This window comes from Lepidochelys kempii, chromosome 2 (genome assembly GCF_965140285.1).
Source record: "Lepidochelys kempii isolate rLepKem1 chromosome 2, rLepKem1.hap1, whole genome shotgun sequence".
NCBI classification, from domain to species: domain Eukaryota; kingdom Metazoa; phylum Chordata; order Testudines; family Cheloniidae; genus Lepidochelys; species Lepidochelys kempii.
Genome location: NC_136381.1, coordinates 204,357,132 through 204,374,877, shown reverse-complemented (window position 1 = coordinate 204,374,877; position 17,746 = coordinate 204,357,132). Strand labels below are relative to the sequence as shown.

Here is a 17,746-nt window from a genome sequence, read left to right as displayed (position 1 = left end):
CACAGAACAAGCTGGTTCATAATGAAAGCATAAAAAGCTCACTCCCCTCCTTCCATTCTATACTCCTTCAGCAGTTCCTTTCCCCTCCCCCAAGGCTGCCAATCAGGATTCTTCAAAAAACAGCCAGCTGTCCTGGACTCCTTTCCCCTTCATGTCATTCTCCCAGGGGATCCTGCCCATCACTCCCTGAGGGAGTCAAAGTCTCCTTTTCTGAAGTCCAGAGTTTGTATTCTGCTGCTCTCCTTTCTTCCTTGTGTCAGGATCCTGAACTCGACCATCTCATGGTCACCGTCTCCCAGGTTCCCATCCACTTTTGCTTCCCCTACTAATTCTTCCCTGTTTGTGAGCAGCAGGTCAAGAACTTCTGATATTCTTTTTGAGGTCTGGAGAAAACTGAAGTGCAGTGAGTGAACCCAAAACTGAAGGTCTCTCAGAAAATGATTTATTAATGGGTTTGGGTCCCATACAGAACATGACTACATTTCACATAGTGTCTTTCATACAAACTGTCCCAAAACACTGCAGGGAGTTAAACACATAATCAGGTAAGAAAGAAATTAAGAGTCAAATACAAAGGGGGAAAAAAACCCCTTAGATTTGAAAAGAGAGTCCATGGGGTAGGAAGATACAGGAATTTTGTTGCAGAATGAGGATGAGAAAGGAGGCCTGTGTTGCATGAGCAAAGGATGCTCGGGTAAAAGTACAGAAAGACAAGGTACAACAGGTAGACTGTAGAGAATCTATCAAGGGCCTGGCATTGTTTTAATTAGATTTTGAAATGAATAAGCAACTAAATGGAGTTGACTAATGAAGTAATATATAGCCCAGCTTTACACATGTGATAAAAATATGCAGAAAACTAAAGTCCAAGTCTGAAGAGCAGAAACCAGAGAAGAAGAGGGGTAACAAAACATTCAGTAGTTAAGAAGAGAGGAGGTGAAGGCACAGACCAGGAGTTAAGCAAAGGTACACTCCAGTGTCATGGAGGTGGAGATAAGTAATTGTGGATGAGGGAGTTGAGGGAAGAAGAGAAGGAGAGTACTGTGTTATCAAGTTACCAAGAGTGAAGGCAAATTGGAAATCTGAGTTGAGGCAGGAAAAGGAGAGGATACAGTTTTGCTTGAGCATGATCTTCTTGTTCAAGTGTAATATTTCAACTTCGTAAACATTTATCAAAAGGGTATTTTCATGAAGCCATGAGGACACTTGGTCAAGGTGGACAGGTAGGAGTTATTAAAGGTGCTGTAAACTGTGAATCATTTAATATCATGTGGCAAGATGATGATGAAAAACAGAAAAGAACAAAGAGCCAAGAACTTAATGCTACAGAAATCAATACAGGAGGAACTTTTGCCCAAAAGGAAACATCGCTGGAGACAATATTTAGACAGGAATGAAACAGCAAACAACAAGAGACACCTGGTTAGCTATGGAGGTCTCACACTTCTGACTATGCACTGAGGTCAAAGTTTTTCATAGATTCCAAGGCCAGAAGAGACCATTGTGCTCACCTAGTCTGATGTCCTGTATGACACAGGTCACACAGCTTCCCCAAAATAATTCCTAGAGCAAATCTTTCAGAAAACATCCAGTCTTGTCATCACTGATGAAGAATCTACCATGACTCTTGCTAAAAATTGTTCTAACGGTTAATTATTTTCACCATTCAAAATTTACACCTTACTTCCAGTCTGAATTTTGCTAGCTTCAATTTCCAGCCATTGAATCATATTATATCTTGTCTGCTAGCCTGAAGAGGCCATTATTAAATATTTATTCCCTACATAGGTACTTACAGATTATAATCAAGTTACCCTTTAACCTTCTCTTTGTTAAGCCAAATAGATTGAGCTCCTGGAGTCTATCATTATATAAGGAATGTTTTCTAATCCTCCAAACATTCTTGTGGCTCTTCTCAGAACCCTCTCCAATTTATCTACATCTTCTTGAACTGTGGACACCAGAACTGGACACAGTATTCCAGCAGTGGTCATCCAGTGACACATGCAGAGGTAAAATAACCTCTCCACTTCTACTCGAGATGTTTATGCATCCCAGGATCGCATTAGCTTTTTTGGCCATATAATCACATTGGGAGCTCATGTGCAGCTGATTATTCACCACAATCTCCAAACCTTTTTCAGAATCACTGCTACCCAGTATATAGTTCCCCATCCTGTCAGTATGGCCTACATTCTTGTATATATTTAGCCATATTAAAACATATATTATTTGCTTGTGCCCAGTTTACCAAGTGATCCAGAATGTTCTGAATCAGTGACCTGTTCTCTTCATCATTTACCACTCTCCCAATTTTTGTGTGACCTGAAAAATTAATCAGTGAGGACTTTATGTTTTCTTCCAGGTCACTGTTAAAAATGTTAAATAGCACAGAGCCAAGAACCAATCCATGTGGGACGCCCCGGGAAACACACTGGCTCAATGATGATTCTCCATTTACAATTACATTTTGAGACCTATCAGTTAGCCAGCTTTTAACCCATTTAATGTGTGCCATGTTAATTTTATATTGTTTTAGTTTTTTAATTAAAATATTGTGTGGTACCAAACCAAGCGTCTTACAGAAGTCTTATTACATCAACACGACTACCTTGATCAACCAAATTTGTAATCCCATCAAAAAAGATATCAAGTTAATCTGAAGAATCTATTTCCCATAAATCCACGTTGGTTTGCATTAATTATATTACCTTACTTCAGTTCTTTAGTAATTGAGTCCTGTATCAGTCACTTCACTATCTTGCCTGGGATTGATGTCAGACTGACAGGCCAATAATTATCTGGGTCATTCTGTTTATCCTTTTTAAAACCTGCCATAACATTAACTTTCTTCCAGTCTTTTGGAGCTTCCCCAGTGCTTTAAGACTTACTGAAACTCTATATTAATGTTTCAGTGAGGTCCTTAACCAGCTCTTTTAAAATTCCTGTATGCAAGTTATCTGGACCTGTGGATTTTAAAATGTTTAACCTTTAATTTCTAACAGTAGCTGCTGTTTAACACCCTCCAGTGGTACTAGTGGAATGGAAAGAGTTATCATTAGTTGATGAGACTATCATCTGTTTCCCCCCAAATACAGAACAGATATATTAATGGAAAATTTCTGTCTTTTCTACATTATTATTGATAATTCTACCATTTTCATCTAGTAATGGACCAATATCATTATCAAGATTCTTTAGTTCATAATATATTAAAAACCTCTCTTATTGTTCTTAACTCTGCTCCCATATATTTCTCCTTGTATCCCTTGACTTCCCTTATCAATTTTTTACAATTCCTAATTTCTGATTAAAATTCATTACTGTAAACTTCCCCTTTTTGTTATACCTGTATATTATTTTTTAATTTTTACAGCTGCCTTCACTTCCCTTCTAAACCAAAACAAAATTATTAATCAGTATGACCTTCTTCCTCAATTGTGGCTTTTTGGGAATCTAGTAAGGTGTTTTTAAATGACTTCCAATGATCATTCACATTTTTCTGATTAAATTCTTCCTCACAACTGACTTGGCTCCTAATAGTTTTCAGCTTTGTGAAATTGGAGCTATTAAAGCACCAGTATATATGTTACTAGTCTTGATTTTATTTTGCTTGCACGTTATAAATGTGATCAAGTCATGATCACTTGTACTTAAACTACAATTAATTTTTAGTTCTGTGATCAATTCCTCTTTATCTGTTAGGACAAGGTCTAATGACCGCACTGCACCTTTAAGTGGGGGAGGGGGAATATTATCCGGCTGGCTAAGGGAAGAGGAACAGTGTGCTATGGGTGAATGGGTGGGGAGGGGAGAGATCGGAAGCTGATGCAAAAGCGAGGAATGGATCAGGGTTGTGACACTGATTCATCCTCTAAGACCGGAAGGGCAAAAGGAATTAAAAGGGGGCAAGCCCAGGTGTCCTGTTCCACAAAGCAGGCAAGGCAGCATCCACCCTCCCTGCCTTTTAGGTGGCAAAATACCAATTTAGTCAGGACCTGCTGCGGAGATTGCACTAGCCACCTCTTTTTAGGGGAGCTGGGAAGGAATTTTCCCCTCATCGCCAGATAGGCCTAGGTGGAGTAGAGGCTTTTTCGTCTTTCCCACATTGTGTTCAGGGAGGGCTTTGTTGATGTGAGGCATGAAGGGAGTTAGGCTAATATGTTGCAATTCACTATGTAAGTGTGGGGCGGATGTCCAGTGCAGGTATTTCACAAGGAAGGTACACACAGTCACTGGATAAATGGCTTGATAAAGGACTTAAAAAGGTGTTGGTTAAAGGAACAGAACAGGGCAGGGTAATGGTGTGCGGGATTCCTATGAATGGTATGGCAGGGAGCCCACCCCCCTTTCTTATAGCCCACTTAACCTCCTATGTGGTAGGGAGGATAGGAAGGTCCCAGCAACGGGTTGGCTAGGGGACCTGGAAAAAGACAGGGGGGGCTGGTGGAAGCTCCCCAGGTAGTTATTGAATGAACTTGGGATTACTGGCACTGTGCACTTTTACCTGTCAGGCAGTCCTAGATATCTAATAATAAAGTTGCTGCCTGATTAAAATCATATCGAGTGTATCCTGTCCTCCTTTCACTATAGCCGGACAATAAAGAACTCCCTCGTGTTTGGTCAATGTTCCCCATGTACTAGATATCTAATAATAAAGTTGCTGCCTGATTAAAATCATATCTAGTGTATCCTGTCCTTCTTTCACTATAGCTGGACAATAAAGAATTCCCTCATGTTGGCTGCAACACTTTTTGAGTTATGAAACTGTCACATATAATGTTTACAAATTCCAAGAATATTTTAGTATTGGCAGCAGGAGACATCCAGCATATGTCACTCAAACTGAAGTCTCCTATGATCACACAGCTTTTTTCCCCGACACATTGTAGATTGCCTCCTTACAAAACTATCATCCTGTTCCCAATGTTTTCAGTGGTCTGTTAGGACATTGATCAATAAGCATTCAAATTTCTTCTGAGTTATCAGTGACTCAAAACAGGTAATGCCATTTCTCACACAGAGTGCCACTCCCCATCCCGTTTTGCACATTCTATCCTTCTTAAATAGGTGAGCACACCATCATCATTAGAGCGGATGATACTAAACTGGGAGGAGTGCTTGATATGCTGGAGGGGAGGGATAGGATACAGAGGGACCTAGGATTGGACCAAAAGAAATCTGATGAGGTTCAATAAGGATAAGTGCAGTGTCCTGCACTTAGGACGGAAGAACCCAATGCACAGCTACAGACTAGGGACCGAATGGCTAGGCAGCAGTTCTGCGGAGAAGGACCTGGGGTGACAGAGGACGAGAAGCTGGATATGAGTCAGCAGTGTGCCCTTGTTGCCAAGAAGGCCAATGGCATTTTGGGATGTATAAGTAGGGGCATAGCGAGCAGATCAAGGGACGTGATCGTTCCCCTCTATTCGACATTGGTGAGGCCTCATCTGGAGTACTGTGTCCAGTTTTGGACCCCGCACTACAAGAAGGATGTGAATAAATTGGAGAGAGTCCAGCGAAGGGCAACAAAAATGATTAGGGGTCTGGAACACATGACTTATGAGGAGAGGCGGAAGGAACTGGGATTGTTTAGTCTGCAGAAGAGAAGAATGAGAGGGGATTTGATAGCTGCTTTCAACTACCTGAGAGGTGGTTCCAGAGAGGATGGTTCTAGACTATTCTCAGTGGTAGAAGAGGACAGGACAAGGAGTAATGGTCTCAAGTTGCAGTGGGGGAGGTTTAGGTTGGATATTAGGAAAAACTTCTTCACTAGGAGCGTGGTGAAACATTGGAATGCATTACCTAGGGAGGTGGTAGAATCTCCTTCCTTAGAAGTTTTTAAGGTCAGGCTTGACAAAGCCCTGGCTGGGATGATTTAATTGGGGATTGGTCCTGCTTTGAGCAGGGGGTTGGACTAGATGACCTCCTGAGGTCCCTTCCAACCCTGATATTCTATGATTCTATGATTCTAGAGGGAGGTCAGGGCAACAACGGTATGCAAGACAGAAGACTCTGCCCAGAACAAACTCAAGACAAACATCTGCTTACTCTACATAATGATCACCATTATTGCAGATCAAACTGTAAACTGAATTACAATATACAACACAAGCAGTCAACTAGACAACTTTCTACAAGTGAGGCAACCTACAAGCAATTACTACCTACAAGGATACTCAGGAAGCCTACAAGGAATTTATTTTTTATTTAATTAAGAAGATGACTGTTACTTTCAACTTATTTCATTTTGCTGTGTTAAAGCATGTTCACTTGCAAGTACTATAAATATATATTTTTAAAACAATATTTACCTTCTGACTGTCATGTTCAAATGTCGAAAACCAATGTTCTGCAGTTTTCATAAGATGTGTGAACATTGCACTGAGGGGAAAAAATGGAAATTTGATGTTAAATAATACATTGCCTGCAGAAGTAAAGGAAATGTAAACACAACAGGAAGTTGTTAAAACTTACTAGGCGTCATGTTCCAGATATTCAGGGTTCAAAAGCGCTTGCATTTCCTCACTGAAACAGCCAAGAGGAACAATCAAAATTTGAATATTTATTTTTGGTCAATGTTCCCCATGTACTATTATGTACTTATAAGCCAACTTTATATAAAGTGCAAATGAGAAAAACTAGCCTTTTTTTTAATTAAAAAGAGTAACTCCATTGAACAAATGAAGTCTTTCCTTTCTATAAAGATCAAAAACAAATTAGCTGCCTTGTCTGAGCTACAATGAAGTAACCATCTAATTATTCCAAATAACAAATTACTGAATGTCACAATGTATTATTTGAATATGCTTGATCTAGACTAATTGATTACTGCACAATCTATCACTGTTTGTCCAAAACAAAAAAAATATGGTTACCGGTCAAATATGCAATATCAAAACATTAATTTATTTTGTTTTAATAGCTTCTATTTTTATTGTATTTTAACAGCAATTAATCAGTGACAGTATTCTTATCCATCTACTTTGCTGCCTAGCTCCCTTTTCAGTGGGGATGGAATGGGATGCTATGCATATTATGTGGTTATTCTGAGCATCCTGCAAGCTTACTTTCCACTGAAGAGCATCTTGTAATGCAACTTCAGGATTTCTAAAGATAGACACTGAATGAAAACAAATACATGTAAGCACACTCCATCCCTATGCTAACACTGATCTTAAACAATCTTGTTAAGTATTGCTAAGAGAGGTTATGTTATAACAGGGGTAATTAAATTATATTAATGCAGCTGGGTTCCAAAAGCAAGACAACTGCAAAATATGGCTGCACAACACTAAGTGATTCAAGCAGGCAACTTGTTAAAAAACAAGTAAAACCTTATTCATGGAGCAAGAGAATAAAAGGCATTTGAATTTAGTTGAGGGACAATAATGTGTGTTGCAACATTTATGTGTACACTATTTTAATGAAATGGAGAAACAATGCCTAAACTTAATATTACTTTGAAGTTAAATGACAGTCACATAATATAGCTATTAAAAATCTTGTATGGGATGAAAGAGTTATTGATCACTGCAATTTTTTTCTATAGTGATTATTTAAAGGTATGACAAGAAAATGTTGATACACAACTTATCCATTCCTGGACTGGACTTCTTTGATTTGCCTCCTCTCCACAATGACAGAGATTAAAGCACATCTGGGTCTTGTACAATGCAGTGAAAATAGTATATGTACCGGTTTTAAGTTGATACTTTTCCTCTGGTTGGTCCCCTCTTTCTTTTTTCACTGACTAAAATGTAAGAATTACTTCTTCTCCAGAAAGCCCCTTTATGAGTTACTTTTGATTTTCATGGAGGTACGGGGCAATTAATACATCTCAAAGATTAACCTGTTAATCATGATAAAACAAAAAACTAATAAAAGAAAACTTAACTATCGGTTTTATTTGGATAGACCTTAAAGCCAATATGTTAATTCTACAGAAGATACAGTTCATTCTTAACTCTATAATAATATGGAAAAATGTGACAATTTCTATATTACATGGATAAATATACAACACTTGCCTTGGCTGTGCAGCTTCACTCGCATGTAAAAAAGCTTGGTGGTCACAATGCAAGATAAAGATTATAGGTGCTAAAAGTTCGTGCATACCCTAAACATTAAAAGGAAACAGAAGTACAGTAAGATGTTTCATTCATGCACCAGCGCAGTAATGCTCCACCTCAGCATCCAGCAGCCAATAGTATCAGAAGCAGCAGCATAATGAAAAGCAAGAAAATTTACATTCTTAGAATTGATTCATAATCAATGGGTTTTGTTTTAAATTCTGATTAAATCTAAGTGTTTATTCGCCTGTAAAATATGGGTAGCAAGTTATTCTCCCTTTTCATAACATAACAGACAACAATTTGGCAACGGTAGACAAACCCGCACCTGGCAGTTACTCCAAGATCTATGTTCATAAATATGAATTTTATTTATGATAATTACAATCATGAGCTACAGTATCAAGATCTGCAATAAGGATAAATTATGAAATCTAAACTGACTTTTATTTGATAATGTTCCAAAACGGGGATCTCAGTAGCCTTTGGAAAAAACAAAGGCAGCTATTTGGGGAACTAGAAAATGAGATATCCATGCCTATGGAGACCAAAACAAAAGGTTTTTTTAAAGTATCTTCATTATGTTTATATTGAAGGATTTGTACGGAAAGATGTATAAAACCTCTGCCAGCCAATACATGGCAAAACTTTAGTGCTGTTCTATTTCAGATGTTTGGTATCTACACTGCAAAACCAAAAAACCCTGAGTCAAGAATGTGTAGGGGTCAAGCCAGTGATGGTGCCCTATTCAAACTCCTCCCACAATCTCAGATCAGATGAATATTTTGGATAGAATGATCAGCAGTGAAATACCTCATTATGTTGATATTTTAAATTGTCATCACTTAGCTGAAAAAGATTACACCCCATTAAAGAGATTAAAAAGACAAAGCAAACCTCTCCCAAATTATTGCTTCTGCCTCTATTTGTACCTATTGAGGTTACATCTGAAAGGTTTCCCCTTCTCCCCGACCACAATCAGAGACACTTAGGGTGTCAAGCTGGTTCTTCAAAGAAGCCTAAACTCCCTTAGGCCCCTTTGATGATTCCAGCCTTAATTTTTAAAATGAAGAAAAAGAAGAATAAAAAAGCAACCCTCTGCAGAAACAGATGCAGCGTGAGAGAAAATACCATGCAGTACTGGTTCAGTCAGACACATTAGCACACATATTAAAAGGTGTAATTTCATAAATATGTTTATTACTGTATTTCTCTTGCAGCTCACTTAGACAATTAATCCACCATTCTTTTTCAGGGACAATTGGATATTAAGAATTGGATATTCAGTGTTAAGTTCCCTAAAATTCCTAGAGTGTACTTAGATTTCTTGCATGCCTGTCAGGAGAGTATCTGACACAGATAGGACCACAAATCACCTTCTTGACCGCTTCACTAAACTGCCTTTCCAGTCTCCTGCCTCAAGTTGATGCAATTCATGTGGATGGGTGTGCCACAGCCAGTTAAACCACATGGAGCCCAGAACCACCAGATAGGTCCCTTCAGCCTCACAGAGGGAGGAGAAGCTCATCTGTAGAGTGTAGGGGTGCCAGAATAGAACAGCAGTAGTATGCTGAAAAGAAATTCCCTCTTCAATACCTATTCCTAGAACACAAGGGAGCAGGATATTGTAGGGAGAGGGGTGGCCCTTGAAGAGGACAGAGATATTTGGAGGACAGGTTTTATGAGAGAGGTTATAGTATTACCAATCCCATACATTCAAAAATCATGAGTCAGCAGCCCTCCCTCCCCAATCATAGGATTTTTAAACAATAAATTTGGAGGGTTTTCTCTTTGGCTTCCGATTTCTGAGCTTTTAGGGAACATTTGGGTAATGTTTTCAAGCTTTTCTCTGTAACAATGAGGATTAGAAATTTATGTTTGGGTGGTTTTTTTTAATTAAAGCATTTGATTATTCCATGAACGGGTGCCTTCAGAAAATTATCAAATATGGCAAGACTTGTGATAAGATCACTAGTTAGCACCACCAGGTTTGGGAGAGAGGTATAGATCTGCAGCATGGGAGTGAGGAAGAGAAAAGAGAGTTTGGGAGGACCAGAGAGAAGAAGATCGACAAAACTGCCAAAAATACTGAGATAAATTGCAGGCTACGTAGGCTGTAATTTTATTGACTTCCCACCCCCTAAAAGTTAAGCATAAATATAAAATCTACTATTGACTAAATCTTCTATCACCCCATACATATGAAAATTGTGTAAGAGAAATGAGGCTGCCAAGAATGGTTGTCTAACACAAACTGACTACCAAAAAATTAAACATACAAACTACAGAGTAAGAACATAAAAGGACATAAGATAGGATTAGTTATAGAAGATAAGAGCCCAGCATAGCACACAATTTCCCAATATTATAGCATAATAACTTGTGAATAAAGCAGAATCATTAAGTGACTATCCACATGAAACAGTAAAAGAGCAAATGGATGATAAAATATCAGGATTTCAAAAAGACACCTCTGTTCTTCAGTTAAAGGAGTACTTTAAACATTTAGAGATTTTTGGCTTGGTAGTAGAAGCCACTAGTGTATTATATACACATATTTTTCTACAGTACATCAACAGTTTACTAGAACTTTTTAGTGTTAATAAAAGGGTTGACAGAATTCAGATAATTTTATGACACTTGCCAACAACAGCAAAATGCTGATTTCATAATACAGTCCCTGGTTTTAAAAGAAAACCAGAAATACAGCATTTCTAGAAATGAAATACAAATTGATACATTTCAACATTATATTGAAAAAGACAATAAAATTATGAGTGAACAATGGTTGACCTAATGGCTTAGCTTAATTATTTTATTTCTCTTTAATTAACTAGAGCCAGAATTTTGGCACCCAAATTTGTACGGCCTTTTGAAGACAATGTTAATGATCATTTTAACATATTTTTATGAAAAATAAATATACTCGCTTTACACTTCTACACATACCAATGCTTTTTAGAAAATCAAAGATCCACTGATGTTTAAATCTTAAAAGTCTCTATTACTGTTTTGCAAAATTCTATTCATTCTATTCTATATGACTGGGGAGAGTAGCATATTTTGCTAGTCAAATAAAATCTTACTTTATATTGGTCAAAAAAAGACAATGAAACCTACTACAAACACTCTCTCTCTCTCTCTCTCTCTCTCTCTATATATATATACACACACATATATTGAACAAACATACAAATTGTTCCTTGTAAGAAAGCATTGTAAAACTTTGCTGATATTGTGAATTAAATGTTTAAGTACAGTAACAGTTTCAATTAAAAGCTCTGAACTTTACCACTTGTATAACTGATGAGGTATAACACTGTTCCAGATCTTGGAAATCTACAATCTAGCTAGGTTTATATGGACCCAAGTCACTGTAGACCCAGGGTGCCTCCCAAACATTTAAACCCAAAACTAATAATAACAAGATCTCTTGTTCTTCCACACAAGCCTTTTGGAGAAATAGCTTCATTAACATAAAAGGTTTTTGTTTGCTTGTTTACATTTGTGTATGAATAGGTGTTTGTTGTGTAAAAACTGAGAGAAAGGTACGTCACTTGTAATTAGTTCTCAAACTTGATATTACACCAATTTCTTAAAGGACTGACTTCCATAATTTAGGTCCAGTTCCTGTAAAAATGTTATCTACTGCATGTATGAATCTTCTCCTACCAGTTAACTGTTGCAATGTACCAAGGAATGTAGCTGTCATGGGAGATCATAATCACAAAGGCAGAGGGGATCTCAAAGGTAGCTAGGGCCAGTCCCATGAAGGGCTTTGACTATCAGGGCAAACACATTCTACTGGACTTTGTGGTTCCCTTGGGAGCCAGCATGGAACACTTGAGTGATGTGTTAGCGCAACTCTAACTGCTAAGCAGACCAGCGCTATGTTTTGTATCAGCTGAACCTATTTTAGGATTTGTGGCTTCATTCCTAGAAACAAAATGAAATAAGCAAGGCTGAATGAGTGGATTATCATGGACAGGTATTTGACAGGGTTAAGAGACACCAAAAACTATATGCTGACCTCACCACACACGCATCACTTCTTGTCAGCTAGTCCTTGACACAGTATTGACAGGGGCTTTCAAAGAGAAAGTCATCTACAGGCAAGAGGGCCAAGAATACAAAGAAAAGATGGTTATTATTGATGATAGTTTTGTGGAGGCATTCTTGATTCAAGAATGCAGATCCTGGAAACAAGTAGTGGTGATGGGAGTGGAAAAAGAAGGGACAAAGAAGAGAAAGATTAGTTGGCTGTTTTGTGACTTTGGCACAGCACCACAATTCTTGGCTACTGCACTGAACACTTGTCATAGATATTAGAAATTTTTCATCATTCCAATTAATTTTATTTTCTGCCCTTTACCCCTCCCTTTACTCTCATGGCAACCTTCTTCTGAAATGACTGCACTGTTGAAGTGACACCAGTCAAAAACAGAGGTAAAAAGAAGTTTTCTTTCTCAACAGCCTGTAGGCTCGCAAAATTGAACCTGTTCTTTTATCTGCCTATGTTCATTTAGCCCACCAAGCAGTCTTTATTAAAGCCGAGGCATCAGGCAGTCAAAGTTCATTAATACCATTTATATAATCTCTGCAGTTTCAATTAACTCAGCAAGACACTCTACTACATGATAACAGTCTCATTAATTCAATAAAATCCCATAACTATTAACAATATGGTCTATGTTAAACGGGGTGTCACCTAGTACAAAATAATAGCTTTAACAGCTTGTGATGAAACTCAGTGTGTTTTTTTTTTTAATTTGATCTAGCTAAATATTCAAGCCTTACGTAGCAAGGTATTATTTCTCTGTAAGGAATCTACAGGATTTTAAACACAAGCAGGGGGTAATTAAGTCCTTTTAAGTCATATCAAAGAGTGAAATTATATTTCTTGTTTAATAAATGATACTCTGAATTAGCTAGAATGTGATCTTCCATCTCCCCCATCACCTCCTCATCACATATACTTTGAGTTATATTCACTAGAAATGAGGAAGGCTGGGTACTGTTGGAGTGTTTTCCTCAACAGTGCCCTGAAAAATACAGCTTGCTGATCTAATTTTTTCTCTCCATGACACAAGGTAGCTCTCTACTTACAGTCCATCAAAAATAAAAAATTGCCAGCTGATAGAGATTTGCTGCTTTTGTTAACTGTATATTTGATTTTCGAAACCATCTACAAGACAGCTCTTGATAAGTTGCTGCTTCAACTCAAATATGCGGATCTTTTCATGAGACACAAATAATTTCCTAGCTTGGGGATGGAGTGGTTGCAGAATGTGTGAAAGGATACACTATGTTATAAAGATCTGTAACCTTACAGCAACTCTGCATTTTTGTCATAAATCATTTTCTGTCTACGTAAAAGTTTCTCGACAGTTTAGTCCTTGTTCATAGTTACTCAGTTCTTAGTCTCAGCACAATATGTTAAATTACTCCTAAAGTAAACATAAAATATTCTGATTTCTAGGTTTCTTTCAGTACTGTACATGAGGCTTGTTAAAGCATTTAAACATTATGCTCATTTTAAAACCTTAAGAGCAAATGCTGAATTTAACTTTCATCTTAAAAGGAATGCACAATTGGTGCATTTGAAATGCTATCTTTTACCTTTTAACAGTAAGAGACTACTGGCTTGAGTAGATATTCTATCTAGTAATATAATGAAACTCATTAACATATATATTGATAAAAAGATTTAAAACTTTTCAACTGCACCCACTATACTGCATCATATTTTGGTGCTGTAGTATATGGTCAAGGGCCAAACAGCGAACGTACAGTATATCTGCTTCATGTTGTAGAAACCAGAGAAGAATTTCAAATGTTATGTATGTTGTAAAACTGCTTGATTATCCCCATCAACCCTTCAACTTCTTTATATTGTTATTCAGTATCATACATTTTAACGGTGGTGCATGTATTCCAGTATTTATCCATCTAAGCCCAGAAAAGCTTTTGGTTTAAAAGAGGTTGTTAATAAACATATTCAGAAAAGTTGGAAGATAAGATTTAGCAGCTTACAGAAGACAATTTGAGGGAATGTCTTATGAGGAGGAAGCATATGTGCTTGAATGAGCTTACTTTTCTTACCATGAAGCTGACAAGTAGCTCTTTGATTACTTAAGCATTACGATACAACTTTGGATACAATAAAACCTACATTATTGTTCAATCATTTGTCAAGCTCTATAGAAAATGTTGAGTCAATGGATGCCACCTGTATGATATTTTCATTACCTGTTTATAAAGCAACTGCTCATTTTCTCTAGCATAACAGAACAGAACATCTGTAAGAATTTTTCTCACACATTCTTGCTGGAAATACTGCATTTCAGGAAATCTGAAAAAAGAAAAACATTCTATTAATGTAAACCACATAGCTCACAAAAACTACCTCAGACACTTGATTTAGATATAAACCTGGGCATCTATAAACAGTCCTAGGTATGCTATAATATCTGTTTTCCCATTTTCTCTGCGTATTGTGGTTCTGCTGGAATAACAATTAAAGGAAAAAGTTGTGGTATTTATTTTGCAAACAAAACTTTGTGAACCATATAATTTAGCATATGTCAAGCCTAAGTATATATCACATTTAATGCATAATACCCTATGATTAAAGACTAGAGTTACACAAGAACAAAATTAAATGACAGGCAGATTGTTCTAATTACCAAATGTTTTGTAAGTAACCGCTCCTGAAGCCAGGGTGTGAGGGACACGTTGTCCAGGCTTGCTGCAGAAAGGCAGCAGTGCTTTAGAGGCAGCAAGCAAGGCAGCACTCACTCTCCCACCCCACAAGATGCAAATATCAGGTTGAGCTAGGACCTGCTACGGGCATTGTCACTCCTTTTTAGGAGCGATGGGAAGGAATTTTTCCCTCACCACCATATTGGCATAGATGGAATCGGGTTTTTTGCCTTCCCCACATTGGGTATCAGGAAGGACCTATTATGGTGAGGAGGAAAGGGGGTTCAGGCTATACGTCACAACTTATTTTGTAAGTGTGTGGCAGATGTCCAGTGCAGGTACTCCATAGGAAAGCATCCAGTAACCAGATAAATGGCCTGGTAAAGGACTTGAAAAGGAGGTGCTGGTTAAAGGAACGAAACGAGGAGTGGTTCAGGGCTCCTATGATTGGTATGGAAGGGAGCCAACCCCCCTTTCTTATAGCCCACCTTACTCCTCCTACCGGGGGTTGGGGGTAGGAGATGGTAAGGTCCAAGCCATGAGTTGGCTGGAGGACCTAGATGGAAAATTAAGTGGGGCTGATGGCTGGGTAGTTATTTGAATGAACCTGGAGTTGCCTGCACTGTACACTTCTATCTGCCCGGTAGTCCCAGTCATCTAATAATAAAGTTTCAGTCAGATTAAATCCATATCAAGTGTCTCCTATCCTTCTTTCGGGATAGCCGGACAATGTGACTGACCTGGAAAATCTAATCCACAAGACAGTGTGCCATATAAGAACATGATGCCCGCTGTCAGAGTTCCAAAGTTTGGAGGTCCCATGGCTTTTCCTTGAAGAGACCCTTGCTCTGCCTTAGAACCATGCCTTGCTCAAGTAGAGAGTAAAAAGATGGAATGAGTGGGCAGGGGAGTGGGGAAGCAGCTGCCAAAGCAAGGGGGGAAGGCTTCTTCCCTCCTGTACCCAGACTCCTGCTATAAGATCTAGCAAACCGGGGACTATGCTGCTCTCAGAAGGTGGTGTGTGACCTACCACAACATCTCCAATTGCTTCTACTTCCAGTTTGTGCCCACCTGTTGATCAGTTCTGCACTAAAGGATTCAAAAATAGCTCAGGATGTACTCATGATATGGCAAAAGAGACTACTAGTCATTAAAACATTTGATTTCAAGAAAATGAAACACTGAAGAAACACAAGGCCTCAAATAATTAAAATATACTTGCTTGAATGCTTTGAATGTGATTGAGGTTGGAAATTGCAACTGAAATATCAGGACTATCTTGCTATTTCAAGATCAGTACTCAGTCCTTATCTCCAATTGCAAGATTAAAAAATGGACAAAGGAAGCCATTAAAAATAATACAACTGATACATTCGCTGATTTGTAAATCGTCAAAATGGTATACAGGGAGTACAAGTGTGGAGATAAATATATATCAAAGTTCAATAATTTGTGCTTAGTTCTGTGGACTCTTAAGGTATTTTTATAAAAAGGGATGCTGTAATAAATGTTTTACTATGTCATGAAGATGTCTAGGAAATTGCTCATAAAACTCTGGGACCTGATCAATAGATAATGGGAGTTGCATTCACAACTGAAGAAATAATAGGATTCCTGAAGCTCTTGAGGTCTAGCAAACTGCCATTTATCTAGTCCTGTTGAAACTTTATATAAATGCCTAATCATCCTATATCAGATTTTCAGAAGCAGCAGTCTCGCGTATCACCTTAATTTCAAGAAATCACTTGATACTTTTGCAGAAATAAAATTTATGACAGGAGAGAATGAGCTATGAACAAGTGTTAAAAAACTTAAGAGGAAGGAAATAGAAGATGTCAGAAGCCTGGGGAAAATCCTATTGCCCAACAATCCGGGGCAATGCAAATATTAATGTGTAACTACTGGCAAGCAATGTATTCCTGTACAATCTGCTCCTTGGACATTCAAAGGAGAGGCAAACTGAAGGGTTAAAATTATACAGGATGTGCCTCAAAAAATAAGCTCACACAAAAGCTGTCTGTATTTGAGAAGGCTCCACACTTGTGAGAAATAGTGACTGTTTGAAACAGTAACAAACAAAAGAGGAAGGTATGGTGCAGAGAACTAGACAAAAGAATAGAAGAACACTTCAAAAGATAACTCAGAACTGTAGTTTCTATTGGGCAGCAGACTGATTGTTGACACTTATTCCCAAAAGTCTGCTTAATTTTTCTAGTAATTAAAATAAACACGCAGCAGTGGCTCACAACTCCCAAAGAATGCCTTGTGTTTAAGTTTTCACATTCCAGGCTGTGAATAGGTGCATATGTGAAACCTGGTTGTGTGTGCACGAGCAAGTATTTTGTGTATATTACACAGGAACAATGAACGTAGAACAGTCATTCATATGTCTCTACTGTCCACCTCTAAGAGTGTGAAAATGTAAACACAAGCTGCTATTTTGGTGTGATCACCCAAATATGGCAGGTTTTTCTTCTTTAACATTATAACACTGGGCAGATTATCAAGATTAACATGCCAAAATCAATTCTATTCAATTACTCATAGAAATGTTTTTGCTTCAGTTAGATTAAAAATGTGATACTGAGGGAGAGGTGTGAGGGGTTGAAGTTATTCCTTTAAAATATCCAAAAATTTGGGCAAACATTCATTTTTATCATAAGACTGAACAATGTTTTAAATGTGTATTGGGACAGCCTCTTCTAACCTTTTCCTCTATCATAATGATAACAGTGAGAGAATGCTATAGCAGAACAGTTGAGGGAGGAGACAAAAAAAGTGAAATACTGCAGCATAGGGTTCATTATTCACACTTATTTTGTAAAGAGAATAATTTATTATTATTGTATTAACCATTCAAAAGGAATTTGCAAATATACAATGGAAAAGATAGATTAGATAGAGGCTCAGATGGTGCTCAACAGTTGGAACAGTTTAATTATCTTAGGTCTTTAGCATCAGTTCCTATGTCA

General features: G+C 37.8%; 1 protein-coding gene across 1 annotated transcript in view; it reads right to left on the bottom strand.

The window, feature by feature from the left end:
• Nucleotides 1–17,746, bottom strand: part of TBC1D5 (TBC1 domain family member 5) — a 274,096-nt gene that overhangs the window by 182,510 nt on the left and 73,840 nt on the right. The window contains exons 8-11 of the mRNA XM_073333539.2: nt 14,322–14,424; nt 8,031–8,119; nt 6,478–6,528; nt 6,315–6,384 (exon numbers count right to left, since the gene is read on the bottom strand). Of these exons, the coding sequence (XP_073189640.1) occupies nt 6,315–6,384; nt 6,478–6,528; nt 8,031–8,119; nt 14,322–14,424 (313 nt within the window). The remainder of the gene's footprint in view (nt 1–6,314; nt 6,385–6,477; nt 6,529–8,030; nt 8,120–14,321; nt 14,425–17,746) is intronic.